Source organism: Gymnoscopelus microlampas (assembly GCF_963454915.1).
Source record: "Gymnoscopelus microlampas genome assembly, chromosome: 12".
NCBI classification, from domain to species: domain Eukaryota; kingdom Metazoa; phylum Chordata; class Actinopteri; order Myctophiformes; family Myctophidae; genus Gymnoscopelus; species Gymnoscopelus microlampas.
The window spans coordinates 23,103,576-23,129,501 of NC_139949.1; the positions used below are offsets into that span (position 1 = coordinate 23,103,576).

General features: G+C 41.1%; 1 protein-coding gene across 3 annotated transcripts in view; it reads right to left on the reverse strand.

Annotated features, from left to right (window-relative positions):
• alcama (activated leukocyte cell adhesion molecule a) overlaps positions 1-25,926 on the reverse strand; it is a 74,049-nt gene that overhangs the window by 19,694 nt on the left and 28,429 nt on the right. For all 3 annotated transcript variants that reach the window (XM_084074900.1, XM_084074898.1, XM_084074899.1), the window contains exons 2-6: positions 8,981-9,087; positions 8,090-8,309; positions 7,600-7,664; positions 2,485-2,572; positions 963-1,133 (exon numbers count right to left, since the gene is read on the reverse strand). In XM_084074900.1, coding sequence (XP_083931026.1) covers positions 963-1,133; positions 2,485-2,572; positions 7,600-7,664; positions 8,090-8,309; positions 8,981-9,087 — 651 coding nt within the window. The remainder of the gene's footprint in view (positions 1-962; positions 1,134-2,484; positions 2,573-7,599; positions 7,665-8,089; positions 8,310-8,980; positions 9,088-25,926) is intronic.

Sequence of the window (25,926 nt, forward strand, 5' to 3'; positions counted from 1 at the left end):
ACTGTACACACCTGTGCCGTGCATCGATTTAAGCTGTAATCTTTCATCAAATTCTAACCAGGATTAGATTACATTCCATTATACAGCTTCTACAGAGGCAGTAATATTTTCAGCTGCCTGAATGCACATTATAATTAAATGTCGAATGTAAAGTCATGTAGTGATATGGATAGCCTACTGGCCGTCGTATGTCTTGGATATGTCTTGCATTGCCCGATTGCTTTCACAGATCGGTGAAGCTGTGAGGCTCTGTTGTCCTTGGACCAAGTGGCAGTAAGTACTGTCTACAACAACTATGCCATCAATACATATTCCTCTTAGAGGAGCAGTTGTAATAGGACTTGGTCAATAAAGTGGCTGGCAATAGATCCCAAATAAAATTAGAAGGTGCTAAAATGGCGTATTGGTATTTGAAAACAGTGTATAACCCTGGAAGGGCATTCATATTTAAAGAAGGGCATTCATATTTTAAGAGCTCATTGCAATCCAATGAGCTCTTAAAACAAATGAGCCATTTCTCACTAGTATAGGAGTTTGATGTTTTGGGGAATGTTCCATGCAATTCCACTTAAGCTATCTGTTTTCTACCTTGTTGACATTAAATTCGATCAAAGGACCTTGTCATTCATCATCTAAAAAAGTGACTTTGTATCAGTGCATTACAAGCGTGGAGCCTGAAGGAGGTGCTATAGCCCCAGGGGTTCCCAAACTTTTCACCTCAAGACCCAAAAAATAAATTTGGTGTCTCCCCGGGATCCAAACTTACAAACATACATCATGACTTCATAACGTAAGCCCTTTTTCAAAATAGCCGAATATCCGATCGACAGCCCGTCGTGATGGGATGCGTTTGTGAGCTTGTAGATCTGGTATTCCAACTATTTCTTACAAGTTTCTTCTTTTTTTTTAAATGGAATTTCTGTGACCCATTGTTTGGGAAACACTGCTTGTAGCGTACTTACAATGAACAGGAATGGTCTGTGGCTCTGACTCCACTGGGCCCAGCTTGTGTTTGGCCAGGCAGCTGAAACGGGCCCCCAGGTCCGCCTTGGTGGCCGTGTACTGGAGGGAGGAGGAGGTGGTGGACAGACCTGTGGCAGTGTCTTCCTTCACAGTGGAGCTGACAATGATGGCTGTAGTGGACCGACACACACACACACACACACACACACACACACACACACACACACACACACACACACACACACACACACACACACACACACACACACACACACACACACACACACACACACACACACACACAGGTAACAGTGAGCAGTGAGTAGGTACTTAACCTATTAAGACCTGAGGCCGATTCTACAAAATGTCTTCTAAATCCTAACATTTTTTTTTTTTTAAACGTATGTTGCTATATCAGTGGCCCCCAAAATTACATGTATTTGGTTGCCGAACCCTATCTCAAAATATGTTGTTCCAGGAACCCCCAGAAGCAAAGATTTGAGTTAAAAATGTTCGCTTCCAAAAATAAATATCGCGATTTTTCAAAAATAGCAGATCTACAAGTTCATAGCGAAGCACGAAGTGACGCGCTATAGCTGATATTTTTGAATGGCCAAAGTATAAAATATGGTTAAAGTGGTTAAAATTTAAATTCTTTCCCGGTTTTAATGGGTTAATCATCTCTTATTGTTTCATCTTTTTCAATTATACTGAACTGACTTTAAATGTGTCCCTTGTATCGTATCTAAGCTTTGTAGATGCCATTGTTGTCTCCTGTAAGGTACCAAATTGGACTCAAACTAGCATAGAAAAAGTGCTTATTTATTTATATTTTGCCAGCACTGTTAGACCCAAACTGTGATGTGTTCCAATGAGAAGTGAAAATACATATCATTACTGTTGGGCAGAAACCTCGTAACTTCACATTACATTTTTTCATAAATGAATGCCCTACTTTGTCATACTACAGTGTCACAGAAAAGTTGCAAAAATAACCGATCTACAAACTCACACTGTCTTGCAGCACTTGTAGATCTATTTTCCCTCAATTTGTCTTATTTTTCCAAGTGAAATTGGTTAAGTGTGTTTGTGGGGTTAATAAATATTGAACCAATGATAAGTATTAACAAAAGCTTGTGACTAAACAATAACTACTTTGGAACACTTTCTTTTTCCCATTTTCTGAAAAGTAACAGTGTCAGATATACAAGGCTTCCACCTGAAAGCAACATAAAGTTGTGCCAGCACTGTTAAGAGCAACACTGTGATGTGTTAAAACGGGAGAGGTGAAAATACTAATGTCGCATATTATCAACATCATGAAAGAGGTGATACATTTCAGTAGGTATGATGTCATAATAGAGAATGATACTGTGATATTTTCAACTTGATATAATAACAGTGAAAATACCCTAGCAGTCCCTCGGGGGCTTTCTGTCAGTGACTTAAGTTACGACACTGTGTGTCATGACCGTTTTACTGGGTGTGTCCGTAAACAGAATGTCATGTCATTTGATTTACCTTTCCCGTCAGCTACCAATGGCTGCCCATTCTTTTGCCATGTGATCTCAGCAGCAGGGTTGGCATCCTTCGAAACACATGTCCCCAACTGGGAAAATAAAAATAAATACAAAACACATTTTAATAATAATAATTCACCAAAGCGAAAAATCAATCCACCCAACAAATGACAAATCCATTATGTACTAGGAAATGTCATTAAAATAAACACAAAAATAACACATTTGGCCATGTAACAATGACAATCTGCATTCAGAAGATAATGAGAAATTACAATTTCAATTTCCTTGGATGTGTGTATTGTAAAGTTGTTATTATAAGTCATTTTGGCATTCCAATGTTGACTATGAGCTACATAATGTCATTTGATGTAATGAAAAAGAAAAAAGAAAAACGATTTTTGGCCATGTAACAATGACAATATTCATGCAGAAGATAATGACAAATTCCAATTTCGATATCCTTGTCGTGTGTACTGTAAAGGTATGTCATTTTGGCATTCCAATATGGCAATATGGACTATGAGCTAGTTAATTAACCCATTAAGACCGGGAAAGCATCTGTGTCTTTTATATTTTAGCATTGGCTATTCCAAAATCTTTGAAAAAAAAAAAAAAAAAAAAAATCTTGAAAGTGTTTGAATTTCAAAAAAGTTTGAGAACTACTGACTTAGAAGCCACTTGTAGAATCGGCCTCAGGTCTTCATTGAATAATACAAATAGACATTCTACTGAAGGGGAAACGGTTTAACATTTCCCGCACACATATTGACTCTCTGTCACTGAAGGTGTGAAGGTCACCAACAGTACCAATAAGTCACATGTGAAATGAGTAAACACAGCATGACATCATTCCACTGCAGTGCGTAGTGCATACATACACAGGGAAATCCTCAGTGTTCGTTTAGCCCTTTGTACCTCTGAGAGTGTACCAATGTGACGGGTCCATTTGGTTACATTTGCACACTCTCACAGAGTTAAAGGAACACTTCACTTAATTTTCAGCCTTATCTTCATAGAATTTCTCTAAAAGATGGCACCGTGTCTGTCTACTATATCAGTTCAGAAAGCTATTATAGCTAGCCCATATTCTACGTCCTACCAATTACATCAACTGTAGCCTGATTATCAGACTGAAGCTGTGTGGAACTTCAGTCTGACATTGGCTCCAGTGTAGGCGATTACAAGGGGGAGGGGACAAGTATTTCCCTAAACCAATCCTAAGGGATCCCCACCCCCACCTCCGACTCTCATTTCTCCGGTACATTTTGTACCGGAGAAATCCTAGGTTCACAATTACAACACCAGACCAAGAGGCAGTCCACTCAGAGAGTGGGCGGGGTCTATGGTATGGAACCAGGCTACATCAACTGTGTTCATTTAATTGATGAAAGAACGATGGCTTCTATTTCAGTGGGCTAACTTTACGGGAAGAGGAAAGGCTGCAATTTCCATTAGCTTTGAATCGCCACCAATGCTTGGCTGCGTGTGGGTGTCACGCTCCGAAAATAGCCGATCTATAAGCTCACAACGAACTATAAATCAGACATTACGACACCATCAAGGCCTGCCAAAATAAATGTTTGATGACTAAATCAACTGTACGTTTTGTTGACTACAATCTTATACTATTTAATCAACTAAAATTAGACTAAAACTAAAACATTTCTGATACTGAAATATGACTAAATTGAATTTTATTCAAAAGACTATGACTAAAACTAATGGAATTTTATTCAAAAGACTATGATATAAACTAGACTATAATAGTGTCATAAGACCAACGTGGGCATGTCCTGCGGCATTTCCTGTGACACATTGTGTGGTTTGAGTTTTAGGAGCATGATGTCATTGACTTATAGGTAACTATAGCCGTCTTTGTGGCACAGTAGGTGACTAATTCTTTGACTCACAGTACAGCTGTGTCAAAGGCTGGGGGAAGATTATTATGCCACATTCACATTTCATGTGTTTTGAGCGTGCATGTCTTCTGACTCTTGTTCCCCTTTATTACCTACATGTCACAATATACACATTCATAACACAAGTGTGGATAGACGGGGACATTTTAGCTATTCTCCCCCACCCCCCGCCCAGATGATTGCAGTGTGTGTGCATGTGTGTGTGTGTGTGTGTGTGTGTGTGTGTGTGTGTGTGTGTGTGTGTGTGTGTGTGTGTGTGTGTGTGTGTGTGTGTGTGTGTGTGTGTGTGTGTGTGTGTGTGTGTGTGTGTGTGTGTGTGTGTGTGTGTGTGTGTGTGTGTGTGCATGCATGCGTACGTGAGAGTGTGTGTGAGAGAGTGTGAGAGATAGAAAGAGAGAGATATAGGAGAGAGAGAGAGAGAGATATAGAAGAGAGAGAGAGATATAGGAGAGAGAGAGAGAGAGAGAGAGAGAGAGAGATGGAGAATCACTTTACATAAACCACTTTAAACCTAGAACCTAGGTTACACAGCAAACTCCTCTGTTTTAATTTAATGCTGAGAGCTCTCAGAGGATTTTACTGTGCAATTAAAATTAATTAATAGTAAAGAAAATATAACTATCTAGTGATATTTCTCCACAGAGGGAACTTGGATACACAGGATGGACGGGGGGATTATAGAAATTCACCCCCACATCCCTCAGATAGATAATTGCAGGTTGTCTGTGTCTGATTGTGCGTGCGTGCATTCATGCGGGTGCGCGAGTGTGAGTGTGTAGGCATTGAGGCATTTTTGTCTGTCAGAGAGGTGCAGGCTTCTCTCTCTCTGCTTTGACAAAACACAATGGTTTGAATTCCTAAGTGTCACTTAGCTTGGGCCAAGTAGGTCCTTATTTCAGTGACACCCTGCCGCACCCCCCCCCCCCCCCCACCAAGAGACCTCAGCACTTTTTACCAAATGGAGAGAAAATTGAGGGGCAGAAAAATCCATTATTGCAAAGGAAATGCCTCATCAATACAAAATGCCACAAAATAATTTGGGGTGCAGCTGTGGACCTGTATGCAAACCGCTCCCTTGGTAGGCGTTGTGTGTCTTGTCAATGTGTGGGTGCTTGTTTATTTATAAATGAGAGTTTGTCCAAGTGAATTGCAGTCAATGTGTGTGTGTATTTACGATGATTAATCTCTGTTTAAGTAGAGTATGCTTACACAGGAGAGGAGAGGAGAGGAGAGGAGAGGAGAGGAGAGGAGAGGAGAGGAGAGGAGAGGAGAGGAGAGGAGAGGAGAGGAGAGGAGAGGAGATGAGATGAGAGGAGAGGAGAGGAGAGGAGAGGAGAGGAGAAGTGCACAGAACATGTCACATGATGAGATTAACAAAATCATTCAACCTATACTGTAGCTCATTGAACATTCAAAGGACAGTTTCAGGCCCATTGTACCCCCCCACACACCTCTACATGCACGTATGCATGCGCATGCGCACGCGCACACACACACACACACACACACACACACACACACACACTCACACTCACTCACACTCTTGACAGTGTCAGCTGTTTTGTAAAGAGAAACTTTAGAAAGGGGGAGCTACTGCTGCTAGCGTAACTCAAGAAAAGTTTATATAAGCCAAGGGCGAGAAACGTTCTGAGAATGTATATTGTGTGATTTGGTTTGGACTCCAGGAATCTTCTAGCCAAGGTTGCACTGAGCACATTCTTTTGAGAGCTACATTCGGATATACTGTTCTGTCTGTTCAGTTGTACACTGTAAATTTGCCTGTCAAAATTGTAGCAATATTATTGATATTCAATGTTTACACATCTAAGCCAGCTCAATGATAAAGGTTCAAGGTGATCTTCATAGCCACATCTTGTGTACATATGAGCTAAACTTATTTGTTATTTTTGTGCTCAAGCATATTACGTTTCTCAAGCACACATGCTGTACCCAATATCATCCTCCAAACAAGTTATAAAATGAAATCACCCTGTCCACATGCACGCAAGCATGCACAATGTACAACACACACACACACACACACACACACACACACACACACACACACTACAACTCTTATTCTCATCACATCCTCTATGTCTCCCTCGCTAGAAAGACCACAAAGCTGTTAAATAATACCTCAATGGAAAGGGAAAGAAACAGGACTTGTTTGATCCATAATGAATGTGTACACGCTGCAGGTGGTGCAATGTGCATTGCATGCTGGAGAGTGGAGGGGTGGTTGTCCAAGGTAACAACATACTCTCAAAGTGAACGTGTGTGAGACTGCTGCATGTAGCAATGTGCACAGTAGCATCCTGATTGGAAACGCCGAAGGTCCACACACACCAGAGGCGCTTGTTTCCTCTGTGCGATTAATTTGACAGATTTACTTTATTTTTTTCATACTGTTTGTGTCTGAGTACATCCACACAGAACGCAGAATGTTACACGAGAAATGTTAACTTAGAACCAGATGGATTTTTCACCGTAAATAATGGCGTCAACCTGTATGAATGAGGCATCGATGATGTTGTTAATCGTTTATTTGTTACACGCCTAGTGAGTACAAATTATTTAGTTATATGTGTACACTCTCTGAGTTACAAATGCATACTTTAACATTGTGTACTCGCATGTGTGTGTGTGCGTGCTTTTATGATGCGTGTGTGTGTGTGTGTGTGTGTGTGTGTGGGGGGGGGGGGGGGGGGGTCATGGAAACCATGGGTGCTTATACATTTATCAAGATACTACAAGGCTTTGAGCAAGCTAGTGACTGTTAGTCATGCACTGTCATGCAGTTGAAACAGTAACTATGCTTATTTATTTAATTTTTTTCTCCTTCAAAGTGTCCCTAACCAAGCCAGATGGAGAGAAGTGTGCTATTAAACAACTCACAATGGTGGTTTGGAGATAAATAGCTGGTTTATGTGGTGCTACAGCAATAAAACATTTTTAGTACGATTACCAGCTGGGACTTCATTAGCAGTCAACTTCCCGCACTAGTTAAAGCTACATAGAGTATGATTTCAAAAGAATACAGTGGCTTCCCTTTTCTGAGTGCACATACGTGTGTGCATGCACACATGGCATTTGGGATGCCTCACACATGCATTTGTACACTTGTGCACCTGCAAACAGGGCATACCTTCACTTCTCTATTGCAGAAAAGGGATTTTAGAGTGACATTTTACCATTGTTAGTTTATCCTTCTCCAGCATTTTGGCTTTGTCCATAATCTCAGGAGACGCCGGCTTCTCTGTAAACACAAACAGAGAGAGGGTCAGTTTTTGATGAAATATACTGTGAGAAAAGTTGGGGATTCTAAAATGTCAAGGAGGAAAGATTGGCTGCTGTCTTTGCTGCTTCTTGGTAAGACTAGTGAGAAGGTCATGCGCTCATTGTGATTTTCTGTGAAATTCAGAAGGAAGAAGTGTCCCAAAAAGAATCAAAGCTTTCAGCTTAAACAAAAAAATACCCTCAAACTCTACAAGTCTTTGCAAATGTATTTTATATGGGATACTCCACTTGCTCCTTGAAATCCTATATATTAACCCCCCCCCCCCCCCCCCACCCCGTATAATATGCTACAGTATTTCTCTTAGTCCAGGTAAAATCATCATTATGTTCTTAGCAACCCAACATGTGACTTGCTGTATGTTTGTATGTATGTACGGGACTTACTGTAAACCACAACAGAGAAGGGATACTCCCGGAGGTTGGATTCAGACACCACCATGCAGGTATAGATCCTCTGGTCCTGCAGGGTGCCCTGGCTGATCAGCAGGCTGGAGTTGTCGGCCATGTCGACCCGCGTGGCATAGCTGTCGGTGGCTTGCACAATGGCTTCATTCTTGTGGGCCTGTTTGAGCATCAGGTCACCTGAAGAGCCATCATCTTGCTCCTGAAGGACGAAAGGAAGAACGATTGTGTTGATTGGGAACCACGGATCTGGGAACACTTAAAACCCTTTTAAACCTAGGCTACACAGTCAAATCCTCAAGGTTAATCTAACTCTGAGAGTGTACGCTCTCAGAGGATGTTACTGTGTAATGAAATTGTAAATAAATAAATAACAAATAAATTCAATCCCTATTATTTTGTCGTTCAACGGATCTTGATTAAACATATAAAGTTGATTTTAATTCTGTCAAATTCTGCCTTTCCATATTAGATTCTCAGCTCATAATTTATTGTATCGCTAATGTGTTATGCACAAGCATCCATATTTTATACATTCACACATTTGTCAAATAGTGATAGTAAGGGTACATGACAGAATAATTGATTTGTGTTTTTAATAAGGCACCACACATTGTAGAGAAAGACACTGATATGGTCATGTTCAACCCAACAGATTCAAGTACACAGTTGTTCCTTGCTTAGATTAACTTTATGTTTCCAAATATGATGCTTTGTATGGTCCTGTTAATATGAACCTTACAGCAATATTTTTAAAAGATGCATTATTATCTGCGTAAATCTGTATCTTGACCTTCCTCATAAAATGTCTATATTCCCAAGAAAATATCTTTACAATAAAGTTGACAGTATAGCAGACTAATGGATACTCACATATTTCCATTTGGTGAACATCACTTTGTCCCCTGGTGGTGTTTCATCACTGCATGGTACTACAATGGTTTCTCCGTACAGGCCGATAACGGTTTCCAAGCTCCTCACTATGAAACAAGAAGAAAAACAGTGTGCTTTTAGACCGAGTTCTTATTGAGTACAACGTGACACCAGCCTCTGTCTCAGCAGGTTTTACCTGCAAATGAGCAGAAGATTACAGTTGTCTGAGAGGGTAGTTTGTGACCAGATAGTCACAGATTTAAATGCAGACAAGGACAATCTGGGCTGTGGAAGTGACTGAGGCACACTCTTCTCTTTAAGCAATAACACACAGAGGCTGTGATACATCGTATTATACCACAGCTGCGGGTGTTTTAGCACAAGACAAAGCAGAGTGTCTTAATAACCACTTAAGCCCCTATACACTCCGTTGTACGACGAATAACGAAAATAGCCGATGGACAATTTTGCACTACTTTCGGCTATAATGACATGGTTGAATGTGAGTAGCCCCTCACAGCCCTGAATGTACTAATTACCAGCAATTAGCAGCAAAATTAACCCACAATTATAACCAAAAACCTTATGTTGGTAACCAAAATCTTCTGCAGTCATGGGTTATTATCATCACTATAAAACAGAATACCTATTACAGACAGTTGGGAGTATCAATTCGTTCATAGTGTATAACCCTTAATAACTGCAGTCATGTTGACCTTGAGCAAGGAACTTAATCAATTGCTCCAATAGAGCTATACCAGTGGTTCTCAAAGTGGGGTCGGGGGGGTTCCAGGGGGTCCCAAGCTAACTTAACGGGTCTGTAACCCCGACAGTGTACAAATGGACCCCAAATGGTTCCAGTTGTACACTATCAGTTAATTAAACACTGAGGATTTTACAGTATAAATTGGGGTCCCAGAATTTAAAAAGGTATTCTCAAATGCTGGTTAATGGCCTGATGATGCACATCAAACTGGGTGTCCTTGAAATGAGAAAGTTTCAGAAACACTGAGCTATACAACGACAGACAGAGGAAGGCTATGGTAGTGCTGCATTCATAGCTTTCAGGTACAATTCAGAGGCTGAAGAAGAACCATAAAGAAAAGGGTAACACACACTGCAATGCAGTGTCATGGTTCAAATGGTGGTTCCATTCACAAATGCAAAGTCAACACTACTTCCCTCCCCCCATTCACTATCAATGGGTAGTGATAAAAGTAGTGAGGATGGAGGTTGCTATGGCGGCACAGTAATCTCATGTGCAATGTGGGGGGTGGGGGAGGATCGTGGACGAGAGAAGATGGATTGAGGGAGGTCAAAGTAGAGTGAAGGGGCGGTGAGTTCTTGGTCTTCACGCTCCAACTCTTTCTCTTTGAGCTTTCAGCTAAACAGGCAGAACAAGCAAGAGGTTCAAATTCTGCTCATTCCAAAGTGGTGAGGCCCAAAAAGATTGCTGAAAGTGGCGGGCCACTGACTGAAGTGGCTTCAGGATTGTTGCTCAGTGCAAGTTGTTGTTTTCATAAAGTAATCTGGCAGCTACTGAAAAAATGCTGTTGGTGTATATAGTACACTGTGCCAAGATCATATGTTTTACTTTTACTTTACTGCTACTGTAAATATAGAACAGGTATAACCTGAAACAAATCAATAAACCATGTAGATCATAAACAAACTTATATTCTGTTACTACTGTATGTTATTTATGAGGCCGCATTATGATTAAATAACAGGGATTTAAAGGGAAGGGAAGTTTACATGCATTATCAATTACACTCAACTCCTGAATCACATTATTGAGCTTTAATTACTTTAATTACTCATCACAAAAAGAAAGTGCATCCATACTTTTGTATCTAGGCCTATGAAAGATTTTGCATGGTTTTCACTTTGCACTGTTCCATTGCATGCTCAGAAAGGGTTTGAAACTCCCTAGTCCCTATTGTCGTAAATAATTCTTTATGAATTCCTTTGGGTTTCAAGCCAGAAAGAGTGGGTTCAGTATACAGTAGCAGTATACAGTCACAAGCGTATATTTACTGTATATGAAAGTTTCAAAGCCTTTTTTTTGTTCTGATGAAGGTCAAACAAACAGCAAGCTCAGAATAAAGCAAAGTCTGCATAGATGTATCATTTTGTGTAAAGCCCAGCCAAAGTCCTGAGTATTCATGTAACTACAATTGTAACCAAAAGGACCTCACAGGTCTTTAATATGTAGGGTAACATATAGATTTTAATTTGACCCCCCAATAAGCCTTCAAGTGATGATATCGGTTGAGAATTAGAATTTTCTGTAGGATTCTAATAAGTCAAACAAAGAATGGTCCACAAACCTAGATCTGATGTCACTAACTCGGGGTAGTATTCTTTTCATATTTGTTTTTAATTGAATCCAATTAAAACAGCCACAACTAATGCCACATATTATTCTGACATAAATGTTGTATCTTCTCCTAGTGAGCTTCAACACCACACAATTGATTTTAGTAGATCATTTGATAAATCAGATTTTCACTAAGTTCATCACAATTAATTTCCTCTCTTCATCAATTAAAGCTTAATGTTCAGTTTACTTTCTCTCTTCTGTTACACAAAATATTGCATTTTTTTCTTTGTGTGTAAACACAAAGTGTGTGTGTGTGTGTGTGTGTGTGTGTGTGTGTGTGGGGGGGGGGGGGGGGGGGGGGGGGGTAGTTTACTGATACTACCAACAAAATACAAAATGCATAAAAAACATAAAATATGGTCCTGGCAATTTTTTCTGCCCTAGTGCTTTGTGCCACATTAGGGATGGTACAATGGTGGCAATGGAAAAAATAGCTGCATGTGATCTTTGGGTAATGCAAGGCACAAGGCATGAGGGAACTATGCACAGGGGCTAACAAACCTGCTGCTACAGAGGGAGGAAATAAACAAACCGTGTGAATTTCATTAGATTGATTTTTTTTCTTCCAAAAGTAGGAGTGTGTCTCAAACCCCAGAGCACACGCACAGACACACACACACACACACACACACACACACACACACACACACACACACACACGTATGTGCCCTGTGGATCCGAATGAGACGGAAGAGAGATAGGGTGGGCTAAAGTTATCCCAAGGACATTTCAGACTAGTCAGGTGTTCACGTCCTCACACACACACACACACACACACACACACACACACACACACACACACACACACACACACACACACACACACACACACACACACACACAGGTTTATCATATCTCAGGGCTTGTGTAAACAAGGCTGTGCTGGAGGTGTTTACTCTGTACCTACGCAGGTGTAGAGTGTCATAGCAACAGGTTATGAAGGGGATAAGGGAGGTAGGCGAGGACGGTAGGAAAGGAGATGTGCAAACAGCTCAGTTTCTTCCCCCCAACAAAGCAATAGGACTCCTGCTTAAAGCATTTAAAGCGCCATTAGCACAGTGGTAGGAGAAGCCAGCATCACCATCAGGATAAAGTAATTGGGAATAGCAAGGCTTTGGATTATACTAAGACTGAAACATAATAGTCAAACTTTTTCAAACATTCTCCAAAAATTGAGAATACGATTGTCATACGATGAAGTATAGGGCTTAAGTGGTTAAGAACATTACTAAATGTAGGTCACACTCCAAATGTATTCCTTGCCCAACACACTTTGTATTGCCTTTAGCCAAAGAGATTGGCGTTATCAAATTCAGAGATGGCGAAAATGAAAAGAAAGATAGACTATTATACAGCCGTATGTTTGTCTATGTGACCACGCCACGCAAGCTCTCCAATTTCAACACACAAGTCATTCAGTATCTATGGTGTCTGGCTAACAAAAGAGGGTTCTATTTCAAGCCAGTGAGGCTCTCCTGTATAGCAAAGCATTGTTCACAAAGACAGGTTATGTCAACCTCTAATCAACTCTTGGTGACTAAAAGCTGAAAATACAGCGAAGAGAGAAAAAGTTGAGAGAAGATATGAAATCAGAAACTTGTCAGTTTATGCACAATTTATGCATCTTGACCAGCTGGTGCAGCCAAGCAGAGGGGCAGAATGTTTTCAAGCAGCATTTTACATTACATTTCACTACATGTCGTTTTGAGCAAGCTGAATATAGACAAAGTAGTTTAAGGGATGGTGAATGCAATCTGCACATTTGCCTGTTAATGGGTCAACTAAACCCGCTCCTACCTGCTACTTCACTGTCAATTATAACCCCTACTAAATGGTCCTCCGGTCCAAATTATTTTTGTATTTCTGCATAGTAGAGCCATTGTTAAGTATGGCTGCAGTGCACACACCAGGAATTTGTCTCAGTGAGGTTGGTGTGCTATACAATCCCAGACATCTGTCAGCAAGGCTTGTTTGTAAGCCTCACTGCCTCGGGTAAAAAAAACTGTTGAAGTGGCGCAAGGAAGTGGTCCTGATCCCATATATTTCACATTATTGACTCCACTGAGAGGAACATGGCTGGCTATACGGACAGCAGTATTTCCTACATTTATTTTATTTTGTCACCTAAACACTCCCTACTCCTCACTTGTCCTCACCTCACCTCTGTTCATTCATTACTTAAAATCATTAGCACAAGGTACACAGGAGGATGTGTAGTGCGAGGGGCCTTATCGACTTCACATGCGCAATTAACTTGCTCGATGCACAAAATGTTCGGAGACAGATAATTGACACCTTTTGTGGTGTATGCCTCTGTCCTACAATGGTGCAAAGGTTTTAACCAATGTGGTCTACTTATTATTTTTACAAGTACAATGCAAATCAATCACCCTAAATGTTCTAGTGTCAGTCAAGGAGCAAATTTTCAGCCGTATTCCCTGAAAGCGTGTCTTTGGTGTGAGAGGAAACCGCAGCACACCCATGTGAATAAATGTTCATACTCAGGACCTTCTCAGTGTGATGCAGAGGTGGGCAGTAACTAAGTACATGTATTTACTTAGTACTATACTCAAGTACATTTTTATTTTATTTTTTTGCAAGTGCATGAATTTCACTAGAAATATTGTTCTTTTGACTCCACTACATTTCTAGGAAGGGACTATAGGGATTTATTTACTTTCTAAATGTCAATAGAGCAAGGCATTGATATTAAAAAGAATATGTACTTCTTAATTTGTACTTTTGAACACTTGAGTATTCACTTGAGTATATACTTTGTCCACCGCTGGTGTGAGGCAACAGCGTACTGTTGCATCATGAGCACCACTATGAATATTTGAAAATGCTTCTTTACCTCGAGCAAGACTACCTTTCTCAAACTATACATGCAGCCCATTTCATGGAACAAGCATTGTTTTGTTTGCTATGGAAACTCCAGCACGACTGGTTGTGCAACACCCCTCCGGCAAAGTACTGTAGGCTACTCCAGAAGACATGAACTGTTAGCCCCCCTGTCACACCTTTATCATTATAAACAAGGTAAAAACAATTTAATTTGACCCAACGGAAGGCGTTGACATGTGTGACATGTGAAAAAGGACATTCTAGTGTACCCAAGAACAATATTCAAATGAAACAATATAATATAATGTCATTTTCATGTATTTGAGCAACACTGAATAAAAGAATATACATAAGGCTATGGAACCTAACAAGGGCAGATAGATGTAAAATTAATACAATTCATCACTTCATCTCAACATATATGTACCAGCATACCCCGCAAAACATGCCAGAATATATCTGTAACAAGCAACCAATCAAACAAGATTGGAGCAGTGATTATCTAGGCCATGGATGAAGCGAAACGAATGCTGGAGATTTAAACAAATTCTTGGATACATCCCTGCCTCGTCACCCTTCAAAGAGCGAGCACGCAAAAACAAGGAACAGTGCAGGTGTGGATTAGACGCCACTAAGTCCCTCACCATGTGTGTGTATGTGTGCATGCATCTGTGTTATGGCAGCTGGGCCACCTGAAATGTCTGCAGGTGAAGGCATAAGCACTGAGCCTTCGAAACATCCTCTACACAGAGACTCCGCTCCCTACGGCTACAAGAACAACCACACCATGCAAGATTGATGCCGTCCATATCTTCAATGGTTAGGTCCCTGTATTTTTGTATCTTGTACTAATATGGATATACTGAAAAAAAAAAAAAAGCGGCAGTGCATGGGGCAGATGATTTTTGCCGAAAGGAACAGACTGCTGATTTAGTTCTACCAATGCACTATTGAGAGCATCCTGACATACTGTTGTGCAGTCGCATACACTAGTTGTTGCACCACAGCAGACAGGAAAGACCTGCGGTACGTGGATAGTGAAAACTGCTTAGAGGATCGGCGGCTCCCCATTCCCAACCTAAGAGACAACCACCCCACAAATGGGCCTCTAACTAACATCGTGAGAGACCCCTCACACTCCTCACACCCCCCTGTTCATCACTCTCCCCTCAGGCAGGCTCTCAACTGATAGCACACGAACCAGCAGGCTGAGAAACAGCTTTTTCCCCAGAGCCATGGACACGCTGCTGATCCCATAACCCCCCCCCCCCCCCCCCACCTCCAAAACAACTACCACCTCCCCAAGGGCAATACATAACTCCTGCTACTGCAAGTGCTCATGTTCTATGGTCAATTCATCTGACTATGACTATGTTATGGTGAAACTGAAAACATATGGGAATTTTAACATTGAATCACCGGTAACTTTTAAAATTCCCAAGTGGGGAGGGTACTGGGTAGATTGGGAAAAAATCTACATTCCACATGACATGTATTTGTTTTTGATTATTCACCTTAATGTACAGTAAATCAATTGAAATGTAAAATCTATATCTGGAATCGGCCTCAGGTCTCAATGGGTTAACATAATGAACAATGGAACAGGTGAGAACCAGTTCCATCCACCACTGGCTTGTCAAGTCGGACCTGGCAGCTCGACGACGCACAAGGCCATCGGATACTCAGCGCAGGCGCTGGCCTCACGGCTCGCCCGGGCGCACCGTGGCCTTGTTTTCAAGTTATGCAAAACGTCATGCATGGAAAACCATTCTTTATTCAGTTGAGAATGAAACAAAACAAGTGCTGCCCCCTCCCTCTGGCCCATACGATCCTCAGAGCATTCTGATTCTCTCTAGTAGTGGGTGTCCGACAGTCCGTCAGCATGCTTATATGCTTTTTTTCCCACCCAAAATACCCCGGTCTGTTGGTGATGGTCACCAGTGAATTTAAAAATCCCCAGTGGTGTGGGGAATATTCTTGGTGGAATAGGCTCTATGCACAGCATCCATATTGGGAATGAATTGGGCCCCTTCCGTACTTCCTTCACAGGTGTTACCAGTGATACTAATTACGGCTCTGTTCCATTTAGTGTGGTGTAGTGGTTGTCTTATTTTCAAGGTCCCCCATAACTCTGAGAGTGTACAAATGGAACCAAATGGACCCGTAAGGGTCCATTTGGTTCCATTTGTACACTCTCAGAGTTACACACCCACCATAAGGGGCCATTTGGGAACCAAAATGGAGTGTTTCTAGTGAGCCAACATGCACGATATCAGCACCCTGACCAGAATGGAACAGAGCCTTCATTAGTATCATTGGTAACACCTGTGAAGGAAGTAAGAAGAGGCCCAATTTCTCTCCAAAATGGCTGCTGTGCATAGAGCCTATTGATTGTTGCCCAAGTTTCTTTGCGTTCATGCAATGGCAATAAAGCATCTATCAATCTAAGCATGGGATGAACACTGTCACACGGCTTACACAGATTATGCCATTAATCGGTTCATTTGGTGCCTATGTATTTATGCAAAAGAAAATCTTTCTGCATCTGGTCACCTCGCAGACTCAAGGGGAAATGTGTCTGGCGGCTGCTGCCCGGATATTTCAGATTTTAGAGCTTGTTCACGCGAAACCTTGATTAACATGCATTAGCATAACACCACACCCGTGTCCAAACATAATGTGAAAGCGTGTGTGTGTGTGTGTGTGTGTGTGTGTGTGTGTGTGTGTGTGTGTGTGTGTGTGTGTGTACAGTTTCCTACTTGCAGAGCGGACAAATATTTGAAGTTAGTGTAACTGACGCAAAATTACAGCAGCCTAAAACCCCCAAACAAGTGCAATTCTTGCAGAAGTCGTTACATGTAGGTGTTTATACAGCCTAAAGGAGTTGGGCAGTCAGCACAAATGCATCTACTTATAGATTTCCAATAACACAGCAGTACATCAGATATGATTAGGATCACAATTAAGCAAGCACGCTGCATGAACTCACTTTTCAAGTTGAGTACATGAAAGTTCATACGTTGCCTTTTTCCACATGTACGGTCAAATTAAATCTGACAATATTTCAGTATCATGGGCAGTGCAAATAATGCAGATATATGTACAGTATATATAGTGTAGTAGTATAGTGGAACATTGTATGTTCTAAACATCCAGCTTTTGGGTGTCCACAAACTTAATCATATGTTTGTTTGCACATTTACACATCATATTCATAAGATTTCTGTAAACATTAAAAAATAACCAAAATTATGGTATGAAACGATTATTTTTGATCAAATGCTGCTCCCTTTCCACCCACACACACACACACACACACCAAGCATCAATGTGTGTGTTGTTTGTGTGGGGGGTTGTGTAAAGAGACGGTGAGATAGAGAGAGATGCATCTCTGAGTCATCAAAAGAGTCCCCTGCCATGGCAGTGATCAAAGGCAGACTGCGCAAGCTGGCTAAAAAGGGATGCTTTTTTTAGGGGAGGATCCGTGATCCTGCTGCCTGTTTACTTTGTGTATGTCATCAGTGCATATAGATAAGGGGAGTATGTTTATGAGGGGAGTACGTCTCATACTATAGGCTACGTACCTGACAGGTAGTACACATCTTGCTCCTTCCCCCAAGATAGTAGAGCCATTGTTATCAACCTGCTTTGAGAGGTAGATCAGCGGTTCTCAAACTTTTCAGGCCACGACCCCCCAAAATAATCTGAATTTGAACTGGGGACGTCCTCCTCCCCCCCCCCCCCCCCCCCCACTCTGACAAGCACTTGGAATGTAGGAGTTGAGGCAATCGCCTATGTAATCGCCTCTTTCTTATATAATTAAAAGATTTGGCCAATGTTTGACCAGTTTTTATAGTATATTTTGTTGATTACTTTTGATGCAGTACTCTTTTCTTTCTTTTTTTTTTAGTTATTAAAAAGTTCCTTAAAGTCACTGTCATCTGGGAACCCCCCACCAAAAATCATGTGGGGACCCCCTGGGAATCCCGACCCACAGGTTGAGAACCACTGAGGTACTGTAAGTAACAAGTGGAACGAGTGGAACAAGTCGAACCAGTTTCAGTCAGGCAACGCAGGTCAACCTCACAGTCAGGGAAGAAGGTGACACTCAGGTCAACCTTGTCAGGGAAGTAAGGTGACAATGAACATGGGAATAGCCAATCGACTGCACTTGTCAACAACACCACTCACAGACCCCTTAACAGGCTAAAATCAATATCTTGGGCCACAGCTGGAAATAATCCTGCTTAGTGCTTAAGTGCTTACAGCTCATTTCATATATATTTCATAGAGCAAATTCTGGTAAATTTTGGCACAACACACTTCCCATAACCACAGAGTTTCATCGAATTCCAATCTTTGTGAGTGTAGCATAATGTATTTGAAACAGACCTGTACACATCTCAACAGTGAGTTAAATCCCCCAAATTAAAAGAAGCTGGAAAGTCCTTGATGTCCCTAATAGGATGATTAAAGCATAAAACTAGTGAACTATATAAACTGCTGAATAATTATCACCATTCTCCTCTAAATTCAATGGAACCAGACTTTAAAGAATGGTTCGTCATAATGGAAATATATGCACAAAATATCTAATTTAATATAATTATGAATTTGCTATCTTATACCAAGAACAATTAAACCCATTAAATTAAGTTATAATGATGTGGCTACAGCTACAAGCAAATACAAGTTCAGTAACCCACACCCACACTGACACCACAGATAGTCCTTAATTTGAGTATTACTCATTAAGCTAAAAACCGGCCCATAGTAGTGTGTACTGGGCTGATGAGTGCCAGAAATATTTAGCAATTAATTGGAAAAGCACAATGAATATTAATAATACAACATAGTTACATGAACTCCACAACATGCTCATATTATAGAAAATGTCATTAAGATTAAACTGCATCCAATTAGAAGTCATTTATTTTTGGATAGAAGTAATTACAATGAATTTCAGTTCCGAAGCTATGAGTCCCCTTGAGCTTACTGGCTCTGTGTGTCTCTGAGTGTGTGTGTGTGTGTGTGTGTGTGTGTGTGTGTGTGCGTGCGTGCGTGCGTGCGTGCGTGCGTGTGTGCGTGCGTGCGTGCGTGCGTGCGTGCGTGCGTGCGTGCGTGCGTGCGTGCGTGCGAGAGATGTGTGTGTGTGTTTGACAAGTGTATGGGGGAACAGCACCCAGGATAACAGCACCCAGGATAACACTCACTTGTCCTGTTTTGTCCCATGACATTATTGAATGCACTATAGGACTAACTATACTATACATCTACTCAAAGCTGTTGCTTCACATTATGCTTGACATGCTAGTATGTATTTTCCTGCCTGATTTGTTTATCTATTTGTTTGTACCTGGGCAAAAAAGGAAATCGATAAGAAAGGAAAAAAAAGTAAAGCATCTCAACAACAAGAGACAAGAGTGAGAGACAGAAACACCAGGGCCCATTAGCCCTTAACCACTTTAAAGCCTATATACTTTGTTTTACATCAAATAGCAATCTACAGATCACAACGGGTCACATTGTCTAGCCTGGAAACCAGACGAATCTGCCTTTGCAAACAAAAATTGCCCTTGGCAGATTTGGTCTGGCACCGCTCAGTTGTTTTTGGATTTCACTCCCTCTGAAGTAGTGAGGGACCAATCAGGGCCCAGTATGCACATATGGGGCGGGTTTATCACCAGAGCCTTTTTTTTAATCCCCCCCTTGGAAATGCAGGTTCCATACAGAGATTCCAGACTAATATCTTCGCAGTGTGATATTAGTCTGGCCATGCCAGGCTACACATTGTCTACAAGTCAAGTTGTAGACGTGCTATTTTTGCCGAATGTCGCCACATGTTCATCCAATTTTGCCTAATGTCTGCTGAATGTTCGCATATGCCCAGAATAGAGATGCTAGGGCTCATGTGGTTAATTTCTAATAAGCCAAGCCTTTGATCTATTAAGCCTAGACACAATCACACAGTCACAATGATATATACCAGTCAGAATAGTGTGATTAAATGCAGAACTAATTAAATGCTCAGTCAAGAAACACTGTCAAGAAAAGATTGTTAGCAGGACAGACAACAGCTTGGACCACAAACGCCAATTTGATTTAAGAGACGTTGTAAATCTCCTGTATAGTACAACGGGTAAAGCACGGCATTCAAACTTTCAGGGTTGAGCGTTTGATTCCCACTTTATCCACTCATGTCTAGGAAGAAATAAATAAAGCATATTCACTCCCTGTACTATATGGTACTTTTAAAAAAAGTATTCTCTGTTATGTTAGGCATGTCATTTTAGTTGAAAGGAGTAAAGGGCTTTTAGAGATATAAGCAGACTAACAATGGAATGTGGAAGCTTCCATGGTAAGCCTATGTTTTCTTCCACATTGTGGTTCAATCTACAAAATAAAGGCAGACAGGAGAGAACAAAAACAGTGGCTGCAAAAAAAAAAAGGAAAAACAAGAATGAAAGAAACCTCAGAGACCTCTCAAACGAGGCAGGAACATTGGAGCTTCAAGGAGAAGGATAAAAGGCCCAAATCTATCTGAATCTCTAACACTGGGGCTTGTATGTTCTGGGCAGCAGAGACGAACAGAAATAATAACCTTGTATGGTGGACTGCCACAGGGGGGGTAGAGGAGAGCGCAATATACTGTAGCTGCATTGGTCTTAAAGTCTAGATGAAATTAAAAAATACGTTTTAACCCTTTAAACCCTTCCATTCGCTCAGGCTTATGGCAAATAGTTGTTTGTTGTTTTGTTTGGTTGTTTGTTTTTTGGTTGGTTGTTCATTGTTTTGATGTAAAGCGTCCTTGGGCTCATGAAAGGCGCTATATAAGTTCAAGCTATTATTATTATTATTTTTTTTTTTAGATCACATCCTGGTCATATGGTTCACCAACAGTATTTATCAATATTTAAACAAATTGTTTTAAAATAAAATAACAATAATAATAATAATTATTATTATTATAATAATAATAAAGTAAATTCCTTTGTAATCTTAAATATCAAAATCCAGTGTTCCTGTAAGAAAAACAACGTGTGCTTTTGTAGGCTTGAACCAACCAATTTCCACCAATGATATCATGGCATCCACCCATCAATCAATCTTCAACTGTAATTCTCTATGTTTGTTATGACGTCCACTTTTCAACCAGTCAGAGGGAATAATAGTGGCTTGGTGTGACCTTTAGACACTCATAATGGGCCTCACCTGGTGGACATGATGCCCTGAGGTCCTCGCCAAAAGTAAAAATGCTGTAATTTCATTTTAGAAGATGTAATTGAAATCAAGCCAATGTGCCAGGGCCAGGAAGAGTAATTGAGCAGATGGCAATTATCTCCAACACAATCCATGGATCAGACCATGGCTGGGCGTTGTCTCGTCAACACAGTTTCACATGGCGAGATGTTATAACTCCTTTAATCTGAACATTTCCAGCAAAAAGAACAATGCAGAGAGACACCCTTTCTCCCTACTACCTACCACAGTAAATCCTCCATTTCCAATTCTACTTCCAAACACGATCAGCTTCTGATGATTCACATGCATTACCTAGCGTTCCTAAAGACATGGCGAGGCATATCGATGTGAGGTAAAAAAGCACAGCTCCTAGACAGAAAATGAAAATGGTGAGATGAATAATTCTCATCAAGGTCATATAGCCAGCCTTCAGAACAAAACGATCTATCACAACAACTTCACAATATTTGCAGGTTAAGTGTAATTTCAACCGGCATTAGGATTCAGAATCTCTACTGCTGATCTCCAGTCTTTCTTTTTTTTAATCTTTGCTTCTTCTTTCTCAAAGCACTGAGTGTTTGATTTCTTTCCTCATGAGAGGTGCTGGGTTCAAACTCAAGGGATTCTCGCCAACTCACCAATGTATAGGATGTCAGCACTTAAAGAGTAAAGACTTGTACCATCTGCATGGTCCCTCACCCCAGTGTAAAACTACACCTTTGGTGGCCCTTAGCCAAGCTGTTAGGGTCAATGGGCACTGATGGATTGGATTACTGGCACTTAACAGATAATTTGTCTCTAGCAAAAAAAAGCCAATAGCAATGCCATATGTACATCAATGATAATGCCACTATCTGTCAGAGATACCATCTGTATCAATCTGAATCCCCCCCTGAGAGGAACCAGTTTAGACCATGGACTGAACGACAGTAATAAATCTTACACTTCTGATTAGGTATCGTATTACCAGACTGTGCAATACTGTATAACAGCTTATATATGATGTTACTTTAGTATTGGAGCTATAAACTGACATATCAAGAAATTATGTTCAAATGCAAGGTATAGGGAAAGAAAGACAACATTGCCTTAAGTTCATTCTTCATGGCTTTCAAATGTATTACGTTTGTAATAGATGTTGTCATTTTGTCAAACAGAGACATAAGTCGTGACCAACTGTACGTGCATCAATGTGTTTTACTTTTATGGTGGTAATAGTTTTGTTATCTATTTTGTGCTGTCACTTTCACTCAAATGCTGGAAATCAAATTTAGTTGAATATTGAATATATCGTCATGAGAACGGCTTAAATTGAATATTCTACCATGGCCTGGGAAAAGTCTACTGCTGATTAGCTGGTGATGTGGTGACCATAATTTATCTCTGAAGGACACTACAGCAGGAGACAGGAAAATTCAGTTAATGGATATAAGCCCCACATTGTTTTTGGTCATTATCCCTCAAACAGCCTGTAGTGAACAGAGTGGTTGCCACTGTGTCTCAGTATTTCAACACACTGTAAAATTGCCTTGACTATGTGTAACATATTGACGTAGCCCAATGTTACGGATAATGTGATTTAGAATTGCAAGCTCCAATGGGCAAAATGTCCAGCTCATGGTCACTGGGTCAGCATTTGATGACATTAATGCTATTGAGAGAGCAGTTTGTCTCCAAGGAGCAGCAGCACATTATGAACACTGTTTTAGGGTGGACTTTCCCTCTTATGGAGACGCTTTTGGGGTCTGGAAAATCCCTGCCTAGAAGCCATTTCCCATCGCCACCCACTGCCTGTAGGCCCGCTCTCATGGCTCTCCTGCACACAGGACCTCTAAATCCACCCGGATTAATCGAAGCATTTATTGTTGCTATGAGTTTTTGGAGCACAATTCAAACAGCATCAAATGTCTCTGGGTGATTTTAAATCCATGAAATCCTCCATAGCTGAAGATATGTTTTGAAAGGTGAGGTTTCCAGTTTTCACAAGCAGGTTGAGAAAACCCAGGTGGGTGGGTGGGTGGGTGGGTGGGTGTCATTTTCAACCATTGTGTGCATTTCTTCAGAGATCAACAACATATTGAAAAGTGATATTTTTTTGCCACCAATTTTAACCACTGAAACCCTATATTTTATGCTTTGTTGACCGGAGTCCCCCAGGGGTCTATATTACCTCCTTTTTTCCATCTACACCAAATCGCTTCACCGGAAATAGACCATCTACAAGCTCACCCAACGGGTCACGTGTTGTGAACTTATTGATCGGCTATTTTCCCTGAATGTTCACCTATATGACATGCCCAGAATAGGGACACTAAGGTTCAAGTGGTTAAAAAGAAGGAGCCGCCCACACAGTGTCACAAACTGGCAGTAGAAAACAACTTCAAAAGGCAAAAAGATGGAGATGCAACCTTTGGTCAAATGCTTCCAATAAACAGCAGCTTTAAAACGAGCAGGGGAGTGGCTGCAGTTGAATTGCATTACCTTCCCTCAGGCCAGGTTCAGTTAGGCTTGTTGTCAAACCAGGCCAAGCCCACCCTTTCCCCCCCCCAGTGTCTTTGCCCTTACTTGTTTTGTGTATTCCGCAGATAAAAGGCTCCCCTGAATTCCAGAGCAGACTATAGAAGTGCTAAACAAAGCCTGAAATCTCTCAACACAAACGATGTTCAAGCCCGTTCTACAACACTGCCAGTCAGACACCAGCCCTGCCCACAGGGCTCATTTTTTGATCTGCAGTTTACGAGGTTCGATAAAGATGAGCAAGTCATGCTGTCTCCTAGCAGCCAGCTGTGTCTGAGTAGAGTACGACTTGGGCGGTGGGATGGCGGCGTCACGTGGAGGTCACGATGGTGGCCCTGGCGTGTCCATGCAGATCTTTCCAACTCTGTTTCACCACGTTTAAATTACTACCTATGACCACTAGCACACTAAACCTGACAGGTTTTATTTAGGATTTGCTGTTTAGCGCATTCCTATCTGCCCTATGACACACACACACACACACACACACACACACACACACACACACACACACACACACACACACACACACACACACACATGCACACACAGATACACAAACACACACTTGCGCACACACACAAACACACACACACCTACACACGCGTCACACACAAAGACCCTTGTTTCCACAAATGCACATAAAGAATTTCAAACAATGTCATTATACTCCTTAAACTGCTCTAGAATGACAGAAGCAGGGTTTACAGCACTGCCCTCAGGCCCTATCGTAAACTCACAAACTGCAGCCCCCACACCCACCCCGCCCCACAATACCAAAATACATCCGCCCAAGCATCCAAGCAAGCCTTATCAAGGAGTTTTAAATCTAATTGCCCAGCGCGCAGACAAACTTCATTTTCTGCCGTGTGAATCGGAGGGAGTTATTATTTCAGGGTTGCATGCTATAAATAGGCATTTCATAGCTCAGATTAGGGCTGACTCAGGAATGTTGGAGACAGAGGCCGGTGATAATCACCATATTACAGATTACTTTATTTAGATAGAAGAGAGACAGGACGATTGAGAGTAGAGAAAGGGGAACGACACACCACAGGCCTTCCGGACAGAATCGGACCCGGGGATGGTGAAATTATGCAGTCCACACACTATCTGGTCAGCTACCGGCGTTAGTTTACTCATCATGAAATATGGACCTCTCGCATCAAGCCTTGTGTGGGAACTCCATATCGTCCCTTCATCTTCTATTTGTAATGTCAACATTAGCTGAACACCCCTACATGGGAGAATCACTCATCCTCTTGGGAACATCAGTGTTGAAAAAGCACTCAATTGCTTTACTTAAGTAAAAGTATCAATACTGCAATGCAGAAATACTCTGTTAAAAGTAAAAGTCCGGAATTAAAAATGTACTTGAGTAAAAGTACAAAAGTATTGGCATCAAAATGTACTTAAAGTACCAAAAGCACTCATTATGCAGAATGTCCCATTTCAAGTTTTCAAATGTATAAAAATATTTTGAAAATAGCAGATCTACAAGCTCACAATGCGTCGCATCGCGACGCATTGTGGGTTTGTAGATCGGCTATTTTCAAATGGCCGAAATGCATACAGAGCTGAAGTTGTTAATGTAGGTTTTGTAATAATAATCAAAATCTACTAAGTAACTAGTAACTAAAGTTTTCAAATAAATGTAGTGGAGTGAAAGTACAATATTTGGATCCGAGATGTAGTGGAGTAGAAGTAAAAGTATTGGAAATTGTAAATACTCAAGTAAAGTACATATACCTCTACATTTTACTTAAGTACAGTACTCAAGTAAATGTACTTGGTTACTTTCCACCGCTTGCACCCTGTAGAAGGGGTGTCAAACTACAGAGGGGGGAGGGGAGGGGGGACAAGAGGGTAAATTAGTATAATAACAAAAATACATTTTGTCCAGTTGTGATGCAGCTTCTGTGTCTGTGTGTGGTCTCTCTGCCTCCTTGCCGCTGCCAAG